Raw genomic sequence first — 13,662 nt, 5'->3', positions numbered from 1 at the left:
ACATAGATTGTGAATGTAGTTAATGGTTTTTTTGCAGTATGAGACCATGACAACCTTGAAAGCTGCTTCATTTTATGTGCAAAGAAGTCCTATGAATCTATATTTTAAATTTACTGAATCAGTGAAATTACTTTGTCAGTTAATTTGCAAATGCAAGCTGTATTCTCCAGTTTTATTTTACGTATTGACACTAATCAGTAAAGGTGTACAATGTGATTAGAATGCATTTTGAAGATGCTTTCTGTACAGATACAAAATACAGGGACTAAAATAATGCTGTGCAGTGTATAGCAGAGCCATTTTTCGGCTTTGGTGTACTCAACTTTTTCAGTATTTAAAAAAGTGTTTTGAATAACATAAAAGTCTCTTTATTGTATAAATAATAAAATGTCACCTTATTGTAAAATGTCTTTTGTTTAATACCGAAGCAGATTTCTTAGGCAGCCACAGAGTTGTTGTATGAAAAGGGCATGTTTCTTTTAAACCAAAAACATAAACATTGTAATCAATATTTGAAAAATGTAACTTTTTAATGAACACGTAGTATTTATCTTTATTAGTAATGATTTTTTTTCATAATATGAGCATGTCTCAATCATCCAAAAGCTATCTATCCATCCATCCACCTGTCTATCTATCTACGTACCTATGTACCTATCCATCCATCTATTTATATAAACTAATATACATTCTATTGATTAGTTACTTAATAGAATCACATAGTATGTTTTATAATGACTGACTAGCCTACTTACTTCTGATATTTTTGGTATAAATGTTTATATTTGATTTTTATCAAATATAACAAATTCCCTTTTAGAAAATTACCACATGACTACAAGCAAATTTAAAAATTAAGACCCTGGAAATAAAAAAAAGGCACAAGGATGGATTAGAACACATCAACAGAGTAATTATATATACAAATACCTGCTTAGTAAGTATTTAAACAAAATACATTTCAAGATTTCTATGTAGTATATGCTATTATTTTCTGTTGCTGTTATCCATAAAAATTAATAAAATTTCAGTACTTTTTTTTAAAAGAACAAAAGGTATTTTTTAAATGCTCACACTCTGAGGGAAAAATATGCAGATCCAGTTTCTTTAAATTTGTTGAATCTAGAAGTACTAGATCACTGTATCGAAACTTAACACTAAGACATCTTAAAAAAAACAAAACAAAACCCAGTCAGGTTTTAAATTCAGAATTGTGAGAGCAATTATAACAACACTTTTACTATTTTCTCCACCAATAACCATATCTTATGTAGCATTTCTGTGACATTAGAAACCCTGACAAAATGATTTCATGAAACATGTAAAAAAGGCTAGGAAAAAACATTTCAACTATATAAACAAAAACAAGCCAGTAAATATTAATTTGAAACTTATACTGACACCAACCACATCATGAAAGTCCTATTATGGATAATGAAAAGTCTTATTTTTTTAAATGCCAAAGAACAGTATTAAACAAAATTCAATTCAATTTTATATCCAATAAAAAGGTAGAAATTGGATGGTCATATTCAAGTCAATTGGTCATAATATACGTAACACAAACAGAAATGGGAAAAAGAAACCCACCTCTACAACAATGCTTTGTCATTATAAAAATATTAAACTGTGATAAATAAAAATTCACTTCTGAAGAAACTGTTTGCTGTGTTATAAGGGAATGAAAGTGAGGATAAATCTTATGCAAAACATTCAGAGCAAATGTATGAACACTATATGTAGTTACACCATTATAAATGTACATGATACCTTAGAAATGTTAGTTATCAATCTAAGAACTCTAAGAATTAACATGACCAAGATTATGTAACAACTTCAACTTAAGTAGGAATTCGGTCTCTCAAATATTCCAGAATAGCAGCTGTTCCTTTCATTAATATGGCTGCTCGAGGAACGCGGAACGGATTTCCATCTAGTAGCAATGTCCTAAACAAAGGAGAGAAATTAAGAATTTAAAACATTTTCCATTAGGGAGCCTTTTCTTCTAATTTCATTTGCTATTTTATATGTAAAATTTGTGTGTTTTTAAGAATTTGTCCCTTTTCAAATCTAAGCATTAAAACAATTGGAATTGTAACTACAGTAATGACTGAAACAACATTAAATGAATACTTATTATGTGAAAGGTATTGTTCTAAGTAACTTACATTCACTGACTCTCTTAATTATCTTAACAACCCTGTGATGTAGGCACCATTAATATTTCTATTTTATAGATAATGAAACACAAGTTCAGGATGGTAAGAAAGGCTTGTCCAAGATCACACAGCTATTAAACAGAAGAGCTGCGATATGAACCATCATTTTACCCATCACCTTCTCAATCCTATAATGACCATATACTAAATGGGTGAATTATATTTATACAAGTGTTAGAATGAGCAAACTGACAAATACTCATACCAAAGACTATAACATAGTCGATATATCCTTTTCCACACTGGGAACATTAACATGTCTGCCTTCATACTCCTTCCCTTGACCAGACACAATATATAAAATCTATTTTAAATATTCTGAAATGAGGTTCAGTTTAAGATCTAAGTGCTGGTTGATTTGTTTCTTTATTTAATTAATGAAATATCTTAAATTATAAGATAGAGACTTTTATATTAATTTTCAATAACTTTAAGTGTTTATGTAAATAAAAGTCAAAGGATTCACAACATATTATACCATAGATCTAAATTATATCTTCAAATATTCCTGTACCTTGGGAATTATTTTAAAGAATGATTTTCTTAATTTATAGAAAAAAAGTTAATTACAGTCAATCTTCATTACTCAGACTCCAAATTTGCTTATTCACTAAAATTTACCCGTAACCCCCAAATCAATACATGTGGCATTTTGAAGGTCATTTTGGACGAGAAGCAAAAAATTTGAGTCACTTGACAGGCACATTCCCAACTGAGCTCAAACAAGGTGACACTCTGTCTTTTTTGTTTCAGCTCCCATACTGTAAACAAATGTTCCTTCCATGGTCTATTTAGTGCAACATTTTTTGTATTATTGTACCTTTTCTTGGTGATTTCACTGTTTAATATGGCCTGCAAGCGTAATGCTGAAGTGATGGCTAGTTTTTCTAAGCACAAGAAGGATGTCATGTATCTTACACAGAAGATACGTATGTTAGATAAGCTTCATTCAGGCATAAATCACAGTGCTGTTTGGCCATAGCTCAATATTAATGAATTAACAATATGAAATAAGGCATCTTAATACAGCAACACACATAACACAAGGTTATATGTTGACTGGCTGATGAAAACATGACCAGAGGCTTGAAAGAGCCTAACTCTGTTATTTCCCCTAGGGAGCAATGGTTTAAGTATTTACTAATTTGGTGTTCATGGAGACTTTATAGAATACAACTATTGCACATAACAATAATCAACTTACTTGTCTTCTATAATTCAGTATTGTGAGGTACCAGAGAAAGATACTAGTGCCACTCTAGTAAAGTAAAATATGCTAAACCATCATATGCAGTTTTCAATAATTAAATTTTTCTGACACATTCTGATAACTACTGGGCTTTCTGTTCATGTCTCAAATTCCCTTTATATCCACTTAACAAGCACTTATTAGGTGCTTACTATGGTCTAGGCACTGGGGTAACTCTTCCAAAGGAGGACAAAGAAATCGTATAAATGAGTCCAAATAAAGCAGGATGGGAAATCAGAGAAGGGACTAACTCTGCCTGGAATATCGGAAAGGTTTTCAAAGGTGATAATTAGGTTGATTACTGATAAAAGCAGGGTAAAGGCACTTGAGGCTGAGGTAACAGCAAACACAGAGTAAGAAAGGCCATGCTGGTCTTGAAAAAATGGTAGTAGTCTGTAATCAGATATTGAAAAAACTTATATGCACAGCTAAGGAATTTATATTTCCTTGACATTTTTATGCAGTAGAATTTCAGATTATATACATACATAGTGATGAGAAAAGTATCACTAGAAACAATCAATTGCTGTATTTACACATATACATACTGTATAAAAAAAACTAAAAAATATATTTGGTAACATTTGAAAAACAGAATTGGGATTCGGAGTTTTGTTACCTGTTATTTTTAATGGGACATTAAATTTTTTATTTCAACTTGCCTGCAAGAGTACCTCAAAAAACAAAAACAAAACAAAACAAAAAAATAACACTTCAACAAATCGAATGGAAAAACTTAGTAGAATGGTGCATTTACCTTAAGTTCACACAATTACCGAGCTCTGGTGGAATTTGTAGGAGGTCATTATTTTGAAGGTCCAATGTAATCAGATTTTCCATTGTCTTCATTTTCTGAGGGTCCACAGATCCAACCTGATTATTACTAATCAAAATTGTTTCAAGTGTGGGAATTCGATACAGAACTTCAGGTAGTATTTTGAACCTATAAGAATATGAAGAGAACACCTAAATATATTAGAATCAGAAGCAAAATCATTCCTTCAAATAGATGGTCCTAAGTTTGATACCATGAGATAAAGTTTTCTTAATGTAAGTTTTTAATATTTGGTATAAGTTCTGCATTTAAATTTTTCAGAAAAATTTTTAAAACTGGATTAATTCTGGAAACCTTGAAATATATGTTAAGTGGACACACTTGTAACAGTTTCTATTTAATGTATAAAATCAAACAAAAGTTTGGAGTAAATTCTCCTATGTTTTTCTTTTCTCATTCAGGAGACAAGGAAATCTTCCTGAAATGCTCTCAGTATAATGTCTCCATGTAGGTATTCTTCCTTAGTTCACTTTTACTTCTTATAAAAGAGAATCACTGCCAATATCTTAAGTAAAAGTTAGAGATTTATACTTTGCTTTGACTTAAGCTTCGAAACTGACTAGTTTTGTCATTTTTTCAACAACCAAAAATACACTCATTTTGGTTTTTGAAAAAATGACAAAACTACTATAGGCTGCTGGCTTTCTCACCCAAAGCAGCCCTGAAGATGCCACAAGAGAGATGGGAAAGCTTATGGCTCTCAGAGCAATTCTCAGTAATTAACACAAAATCCCTGAGGATCTTTTGGGGGACAGAAGCTAGTTTGGTTTTAGTGTGAGGCAAACTGCTGCCTCAACTAGAAAAGACAAGGATGAGCTGAAAGAAAGCTTTATAGTTGGCCTTTTCACTTCCCCATACTGCCCTTCCTTTGCTGCCTTGATGTTTAAAAAAAAAAAAAAAAAGCAATAATGAACAGTAAACTCAAGGCACCTTTGAAATTAGAGGGATCGGAGAATCAATAACAAGGAGTACAGATGGACCAAACCACCCTAAATAGTATCTCCTCTTTTTCCCCCCACACAACCCATAAATAAGGTAATTAAAAAAGATGTAGCTCACCAGTTAACACAGAAGTTAGGGTTAGGTTTTGCCAGCTCCCCAAAAGACATTAATTAACAATGCAGTTGATAGCTCAATAGAGAATCGATAGTTCAATGCAAAAATAAAAATTAGAAGAAATCTGAGAAGTGCATATATTTTTAAATAATGACAACAGTGGTATAACCTACACATGAGAAAACACAAATAATAGAGTAGACGGAACAAAAACTTAAATAGGCAATATTTTAACATCACTGTGCCTTAGATTCCTCATCTGTAAATGAGGAATAATAATAGTACTAAACCTATATACTTGAAGACCTTGGTATAGTATCTGTAATATATTAAATGATAGCTACTAATATTTATATTAACTTCTACCAGAAGCAACTTTCACCATAGGAAACAATATGACATAGTTGTTAAGAGCCCAACTTCTAGAGTCAAAACACCTGGGCTCAAACCCCAGCTCTATAATCTATGTGAACCTTAAGTGAGTTACTTAATTCCTAATCCTCGATTTCTAAATGGACATAATAACAGAACCTACCATGTAGGGCTTTTGTGAGGATTAAATGAGGTAATACATGTAAAGTACTTGGTCCGGAGTCAGCAGATAATAAATATTAATAAATAAGCTCCCAATAAATACTAGCTATTCTTAATTATTAGTAGTATCTTCATAGTGTTTACAGAATAAAATCTAAATTTCACTGGGCATAAAAAGCTCTTAAAGGGCTGGTTACTGCTTACACACCCAACTTCATTTGTGACTTCCACTCTTCTACTTTCCCACTTTATGGTCCGAGCCATATTGAACTTCTTGACGTGTCCCATCATTTTCTCACATCCTTGTGCCTTAGTATATGCTATTTGCTCTACATGGGATGCCATATCCCTGTGTGTCTGGCAAATGTCTATTTTCCAAACCTCAGTTTCAGAGCTACCTCCTCTACCTTCAAGTAATCTCTGGAAACACTTATGTCTATGCACTGTGCTTCCACTACAGTGATTAGAATTATTTATTTGCATATTTGTCTTCCTACTAGCTTACAGGTTTCTTAAAATGGCTAAAAGAAACAAAAAATCTACTAGACATCAGTTGTGAAAATTCTAAAAAAGCAACATCACTTTTAATTCTAAGTAGAACTAAGTGAAAATAAACCTGGATATTTAAATAAAGAAAACATATAGGGCCTTTTTGTTTATTTGGTTCTTTTAGTTGTATTCTCTAGTAAGACCTACAAATTTTCCACAGAAAATTGTTATTCAGATTTGTCTGTTCTGTTTCTTACCTATTAAAGGAAAGGTTGATTGTTTGTAGTCTTATCAATGATTCCATTTCTTCAGGCAAAGAATTTAAAAAATTATTCCTAAATTAGACAGAAAAAAGATGATTTACAAAGTTTGAAAATCTGTACAACTTTAGTTTATAATTAAAATGTTGACCAGACAAAAATTTATGCAGCTCAGTTTGTCAATTCTTGATTTCATTAAGGCTGTGTCCTGAGAATTCTGAATCGGTCAGCTGCTTCAAGTATTTGATTAATGTGCCAAATCCTAATGGCAATGTGCAACCAACTGATACTGCAGTTAACTCTTTAATAATAGATTTAACAGGGTAAACCAGGTAAAGTCCAGGTTCGGGAAGATCCCACATGCCGCAGAGCAACTAAGCCCGTGGGTCACACTACTGAGCCTGCACTCTAGAGCTCACGAGTCACAACTATTGAAGCCCACGTGCCTGTCTCCACAACGAGAAGCCACCGCAATGAGAAGCCCACGCACCGTAACAAAGAGTAGCCCCCACTCGCCACAACTAGAGAAAGCCCACACACAGCAACGAAGACCCAATGCAGCCAAAAATAAATAAATAAAAAATAAATAAATAATTTTTTAAAAAGGGAAGCAACAGTATCAATAAATACCTGAAATCTATAAAGGTTAATTTTTGAAGCATACATAATTCCAAGGATATAAAGGAAAGCTTATTAAAACTGAGATTGACATCAGAAACCATTTCCTTCAGTTCCACAATCCTGAAACAAAAATAATTTTTAAATGTTAATACTATTTGAATTCACTGTCAGAACTTCAAAACTACAAGCAGACTATAGAGGAAAAAAATCTTACATTATTTTTGCTAATTAAGATTTTCTGTAACTGTTACTTTTCTCATAAAAATTGCAATCAGTTTGGATGTGTAACTGATAAAAATACGTTTTTAAAAATAGCCATAATATTATCTGCCCAAGAATTTCTATTTGACCTTAAATGTAGACTGAAGTTTAAGAAACCATTCAGTTTATATTTAAACCAATTATGGACAAAAAAAATTCAATCTAGGCAATGTTTATACTATATCTGTGACTTGAATCCATAAAATAAATTGTCAGACATATATTCTGTAACATCGTAGTTATTGTTTTAGACTCCATAATATAAAACCATCTAAGTACCAGAAGTATCTGATACATCAAAATGCTTTTTAGATATGGCAACATTTTAAAAGTATAGTATCTCTTATCCAAATTATCATTTAATCATGATTTCAAGAAAACAGTAAGTTAATTCCTAGGTTTGCTAAGTGTTACTACTAAGCAACTTAAGCCAAATACTTAGAGAGGAAGAATTAAATACTTCTAAGTAAACCTGATCAAACTTAGTAGTTTGAAAGTATGATATTAATTTAAGAACGAGATGTTACATATGATTTGCCAAAAAACAAAAGTTAAACTGTAAATCATTTTTGTCTATCATATTAGCAAAGAAAAAAAAAAGAAAGAAAGAATATCAAATGCTGTGCTAAAGAAGATTAAAAGTGAAAGATACCATCATGAAAGATAACCATGAGTCTGGATATGTAACTGATAAAACTTTTTTGGAAAGCTTTTGGACTTATGTATCAAGAGCCATACTCTGATTTAGTAATTCTTCTGAAAATTTGGTTTAGAGATACAATGTTTTGTTTTATTTACAATCAAGCTTATGGTATATAGATAAATTACATGTTTAAAGTATTGTTTACAAAATGGAAAAATGTTTATGACAAATAAACCAGTCAAGATACAAATTATATGTATAATTCTAAATGGGTAGCAGCTTGAAATAAAATATGCCAGGAAGTCAATAGAATAAATCAGTGATGAGACCATAAATTACTTGTCTCTTCATTTACTCCAATATTTTATAAATAAGTATTATTTTTGCAATCAATTTTGTGACTTGTGAAAAAAACATGATGAAATAACTGTGGTAACAGAATAGCATACTGTTTTGCATAAAAATAATCAGACTGTGGAATAATATGAGAAAGTAAGCAATAACATAATATTTTAACTCCTTCCATCTTCATCCCCAATCACCTTGTTTGATCTAGGATCCCCAAGGCAAACTTGTCATATCTAAGAGCCAATCTAAATGCTCAACTATTCTATCAAATACCTTCTGAACACTTTAAACAAGAGAGAAAAAGAAGATGAACTAGATCTCCTTTCTCAGTAGAATCTCTTAAAGTTATCATCTTTCAAGATCTACATTCCTCAAACTATTCTCTGTAAATAGAAAGCAAGTAATAGTTTGTCTGACTTTTTAAAAATTTTAAGCCATCTAAAAAAATTTTGGGCAGTCAGATGAAATTTCCCCAATACATCATCTTTTTTTTCTTTTTCTTTTTTTTTAAGTACTTAAGTATTTATTAAGTGCTAGGCACTGGTTAAATGCTTTAAGTGGATATGTCATTTAATTTAATTCTTATAAATAGGTCTATTATTATCTCTACTTCACAACTGAGGAAACTAAGAGAAGCTAGTTAAACCTGCCCAAAGCCACAAAGCTCATAGATCTGGGATATAGATACAAGCAACTGACTCTATTGCCCAAATTCTTTATGATTACCCTATCCTGTCTCCCATAGTGCTGTTTTAATTGCAAGGCTATTTGTCAACTTTCTTTGGGTATATAGTTAATGGCAAGATAACAATCATTTTTAGAAGTTCAACACCATACTAAACTAATATTCTCTCAAAACCTAAAGATTGTGCTATAATTAACATCCAGAGAGATGTATTAAACAGTACAGAGTACAATGCAAACGATTTCTAATGTTTGTAAATGAAGAATCCTTTTCTAGGAGAAAAATGTTAACAGAGTTGTCAATTTTGCTTTTACTATCAGTGGAAAAATTCACTGGCTTGGCAATTCATTAACATATAGCCCCAAATTCCTATTAATCTACATGAAATTGGCTTTAGATGATCTCTTAAAACTTTCCTCTGATATTTCACTATATAGGAAAAAAGTAATATTTTTAATAATTCTAATACCTATTTTCCAAGTTTAAAATGTAAATGAAAAAGAAAGTTTTAACCTATCTCTCAGAACCAATGTTAAAAGTGTCTCAGGGAATACTTAAGTAAATTTTACCAAATCCCTCAAACATTAACAATGTAAGAAATTTTACATATACTTTTTAATTAAAAAACTATGAAAAATAATTATTCTTGCAACTAATATGCAAGTACAACTGAGAATGATTCACAACTTAACAGAAATAGCATCACGAACAGCTCTTACCTTTTGGGAATTTCACATAGCTGATTCTTACTGAAGTTAACAGAAGTGATAATGTTACTTTTTACTGCATCAAACACTTCATCAGGAATCAAAGTTGTTTGTTTATCACTAAATGAAAAATGGTTTAAAATGCATCATTCTTAGCAATCTGGAAAGATATGATTATTGCTTTTCATTTTAAAGGCCTTTAAAGATTTCATAAGGAGATTTTTCAAGGTAGTTGATTATGAAGTTCTGTAAAAAATGCTAAAAAAACCTGCCAACCCACAAAATGTTAACTATTAGGAATTCAGACAACATATTGTGTCATAACGCTTTGTGCCACACCTTCTGTGTAGTCATATACTCAATGGGAATAAAAACAGATATCTTCAGAGCCTAAGATGTCCAAAAGTCATACAGTAAAGGAACAGTAAATAGATTCCTCTACCTCAGAGTAAAACTAAATGTATAATTTAAAGAACTGTTCTCACCCCTTTTCTTAAAAATCTCTAACACAGGTTAGTTCTCAACTTTCTTTGGGTATATAGTTAACTATAAGACAACAATCATTTTTAAAAGTTCAACACTGTACTAAACTAGTTTTCTCATAACCTAAACCAATTTCTCTCTCATTTAGCATGTGAAAAGGTACACAGGGTAGTGGCCTTGGATTAAACTATTCCTGGTTCTTCCATTAATAAAATAAGCTTTGTAATTTACCTTCCTTAAACCTCAGTTCTATGAAATTAGAATCTGAAGAATTAGTCATTGTTATTTATGTCAGATTTTTTGCAAATATAAACATAAATACATTTCCTTTTCATTAAAATTTTCAGTTATATTTTCAATAAAATATAAATTTAATCTTAAATGAAAGTATAGTAGAACTCTGACATTTGCAGATTTAACAATTTGATGTTATAATTAGCTGTTATGCTTATGTTATTCTTTTACAATTTTTAATGCCTAACCTCATCCACTTAAAAGAATCTTCAATGGAATGTCGAATGACTGTATGAGCAAGAAAACAATATTACATATAATGTGTGTTATGGGAGAACTGTATAAGAAAAGCATACAGTATACAGAGAGATAAAAGGTAAAAAAAAATGATAAAAAGCCTAGATTTCACTGTTATTATGCCTTCCACTTTTGCTTTCAGGACCCATTTTCTGCTGTGCAGATGGAGCACTTCTATCTTTTCTATCAGAAATGCTCAAATCATAGGAAACTGATTTATTCAAATTAAACTTTGAAGATTTACGCTATGTTTAAAACTTTAGTTGAAGGCATATATGCCTTAAGATTGGGAAATAATTTATATTTTAAATAGAATACTCCTGTCCAATTAAAGACTCCAAGGAAAACAAATTACAATAAATTTCGAATCAAAACAATTTAAGATGTATGGTCTTAAGCACTATCTTCATTATGCTTTTGTGACATCTGTACCTTTAAAGGATGGGAATGATTACACCCCACCAAAAAAAAGTTGTATCAATACTACTTTATAGATTTTTTAAATGATTAAAAGCAAGAGCATATGTGAAGTACCTAGTACAATGTCCAGCACAGAATAGAAACTCAATAAATCATATCCAAGCAGGGTGGAGAGAATGGAACCCAGAGATAAAAGGAATTTTAAGCTAAGAAATTCCAAGGCAGGAAATCAAGTCTGTCTGATCATTCAATGTATTACAACACCTAGCATAGAATTTGATACATACCTAGTAGACTCCAAAAATACCTACTGAATAAATGGATATATTATGCGTAAGATAAGACATGCTAAATTGCTATGTTATGCAATGAGAAGAAGGACACAACTACAAGTAGGGAAGAGTACTACCCTGTTACAGTGTCAAAGAAGGAAGGTGGTTTAGGGTAGTGATTTCTATGTGAATGGAACATAACAAATCTGAAACAGAGACTGAATCTTAACCACTCAGCAGGTGGTACCTACTGATACATTAAGGAAGAGAGGCCAGAGATTAATGCTGGCTGTGTGGGTAACTGAACAAACCCAGTCACTATCTAACTTGAGTCTGTATTCTTTTTTATTTTCATTACAATACCCAGACATGAGCTAATCACTGCAAGAGTTTTGACAGTATTGGTTTTTATCATTGTTGCCTTAGATAGTACTGAAGAATACTTGACAACCACTTCCAATCTCTGCATAGGTATCTTCTTTCTCCAATCGAACACACACCCATAATATATAAAAATTATTAGACTTCTGCCTCAGTTTATATACCAACATTGTAATTATTTCAGGTTTATCATATGTGCTACCAGAGCACATTATTATGACATATTATTTGACTTGTATTCAAATATATAAACAGAGTACAACCTCTCACGCTTTGCCTGTTTGAGGTGTTCATTAAATAAATGATACGTATTTTTTAGTTACCAATATAGGAGCCCCTCCAATATAAAATTCTCTCTGGATGTTGGTAACTGAGTCAGAAAATTTTATTACCAATGAATACTGTCACTCTTATTTTTTATAATAATAAAATGTTCTTTATTATAAAAATTTTACTATTAACAACCGTTTATCTATCTCTTAAGCCTAATCAACACAAATCACCTAAGGAATGGGCATTTAAGTTCACTGTACTTTTAATATGCTTTTATCTCATCACTGTTTTTGCAATTGCTATTATTCTAAGTACTAATGCACTCTGATGAATTCTTCACCAATTTTTCTGAAGGATTATTTCTAAAAGTTTCCTATGTGTTTTACAACATTTAAAAAAATGAATTACATACCTATAGTCTAATATTTTTAATGTGATGATGGCGTGTACATTGACTCTAGATTCACTTGGTAGTGTCATGGCAGTCTCAGTAACAGAATCACTTTGGCTAGGTCCATCATCTGGCAAAAGAAAAGTTATATAAAAACCAATATTTATACTGCAAAGTCATTTTTAAAATTCTTAAAAATACTTAAAAATAGTTTACATGATTTCTATTGATAGATATTACTGGTAAAAATATCTTTTCATATGCGTTATTTCCAATATCTCAAATCTAGATCTAGAATTTAATCTTTATTTAATAGAAATAAAGTTCAAAATATTTTAATAAATCCTACCATAAGAAAATTTAGGAGTAGGAAAGAATAACTACAATGTCTCAGAAGAAACAATGACAAGCAATCCTTCCTCTTAAGCAAATATAATATGGTATTACTTCTAATGAAGGAATTTGTTAACAAAGGAAAAGTATTATTTCCCAAAAATTTCTACCAAATAGGCATCTGCCTATCTTTTCAGCTTAGGATACTATGAAGCTGATTACCCCTAATCATTTAAAATCTGGCAATTTGCATAGTCAAGTAAGCTTTTGGTACATTACTCACATTAAGATCTTTCTTAGCAAATTAAGACTTTATTTTAAATAGATATTTCCTAACATGCATACCTACTTACACATTTACATACAATCAACCCTTTCACTAATCTCCAGAGACTGTTTAATGTTTCACACTGTCATAATATGGCATAAAAAACAAAACAAACAAAAATCATACACATTTAAAAGAGACAGCTTTGTGATTTTTTGGCAAAAGAGACTTCAGCAATCTAGACAGAAATAAAATAAGACTATTAATTTTTAGCGATGCAAAAACAATAAAACGGTCCTAGTATTCATATGTTAAGAGCAGAGGCTTGCCAAAAGAACATTAAAAAAAAAAAAAAAAAGTAGTATCCTTCATCTTGCTTCAACCCAGTAGGCATTTAGTAAAC

General features: G+C 31.1%; 1 protein-coding gene across 1 annotated transcript in view; it reads right to left on the bottom strand.

Annotated features, from left to right (window-relative positions):
- Positions 1-400: 400 nt before the first annotated feature.
- The window catches only part of LRRC40 (leucine rich repeat containing 40), a 55,615-nt gene continuing 42,353 nt past the window's right edge, over positions 401-13,662 (bottom strand). The window contains exons 10-15 of the mRNA XM_082832743.1: positions 12,680-12,788; positions 9,920-10,027; positions 7,273-7,383; positions 6,640-6,717; positions 4,226-4,411; positions 401-1,947 (exon numbers count right to left, since the gene is read on the bottom strand). Coding sequence (XP_082688869.1) covers positions 1,842-1,947; positions 4,226-4,411; positions 6,640-6,717; positions 7,273-7,383; positions 9,920-10,027; positions 12,680-12,788 — 698 coding nt within the window. The 3' untranslated portion in view covers positions 401-1,841. The remainder of the gene's footprint in view (positions 1,948-4,225; positions 4,412-6,639; positions 6,718-7,272; positions 7,384-9,919; positions 10,028-12,679; positions 12,789-13,662) is intronic.

The sequence above is a fragment of the Leucopleurus acutus genome (assembly GCF_964270905.1).
Source record: "Leucopleurus acutus genome assembly, chromosome: 2".
Lineage (NCBI taxonomy): Eukaryota > Metazoa > Chordata > Mammalia > Artiodactyla > Delphinidae > Leucopleurus > Leucopleurus acutus.
This window is presented reverse-complemented; position numbering and strand designations above follow the sequence as displayed.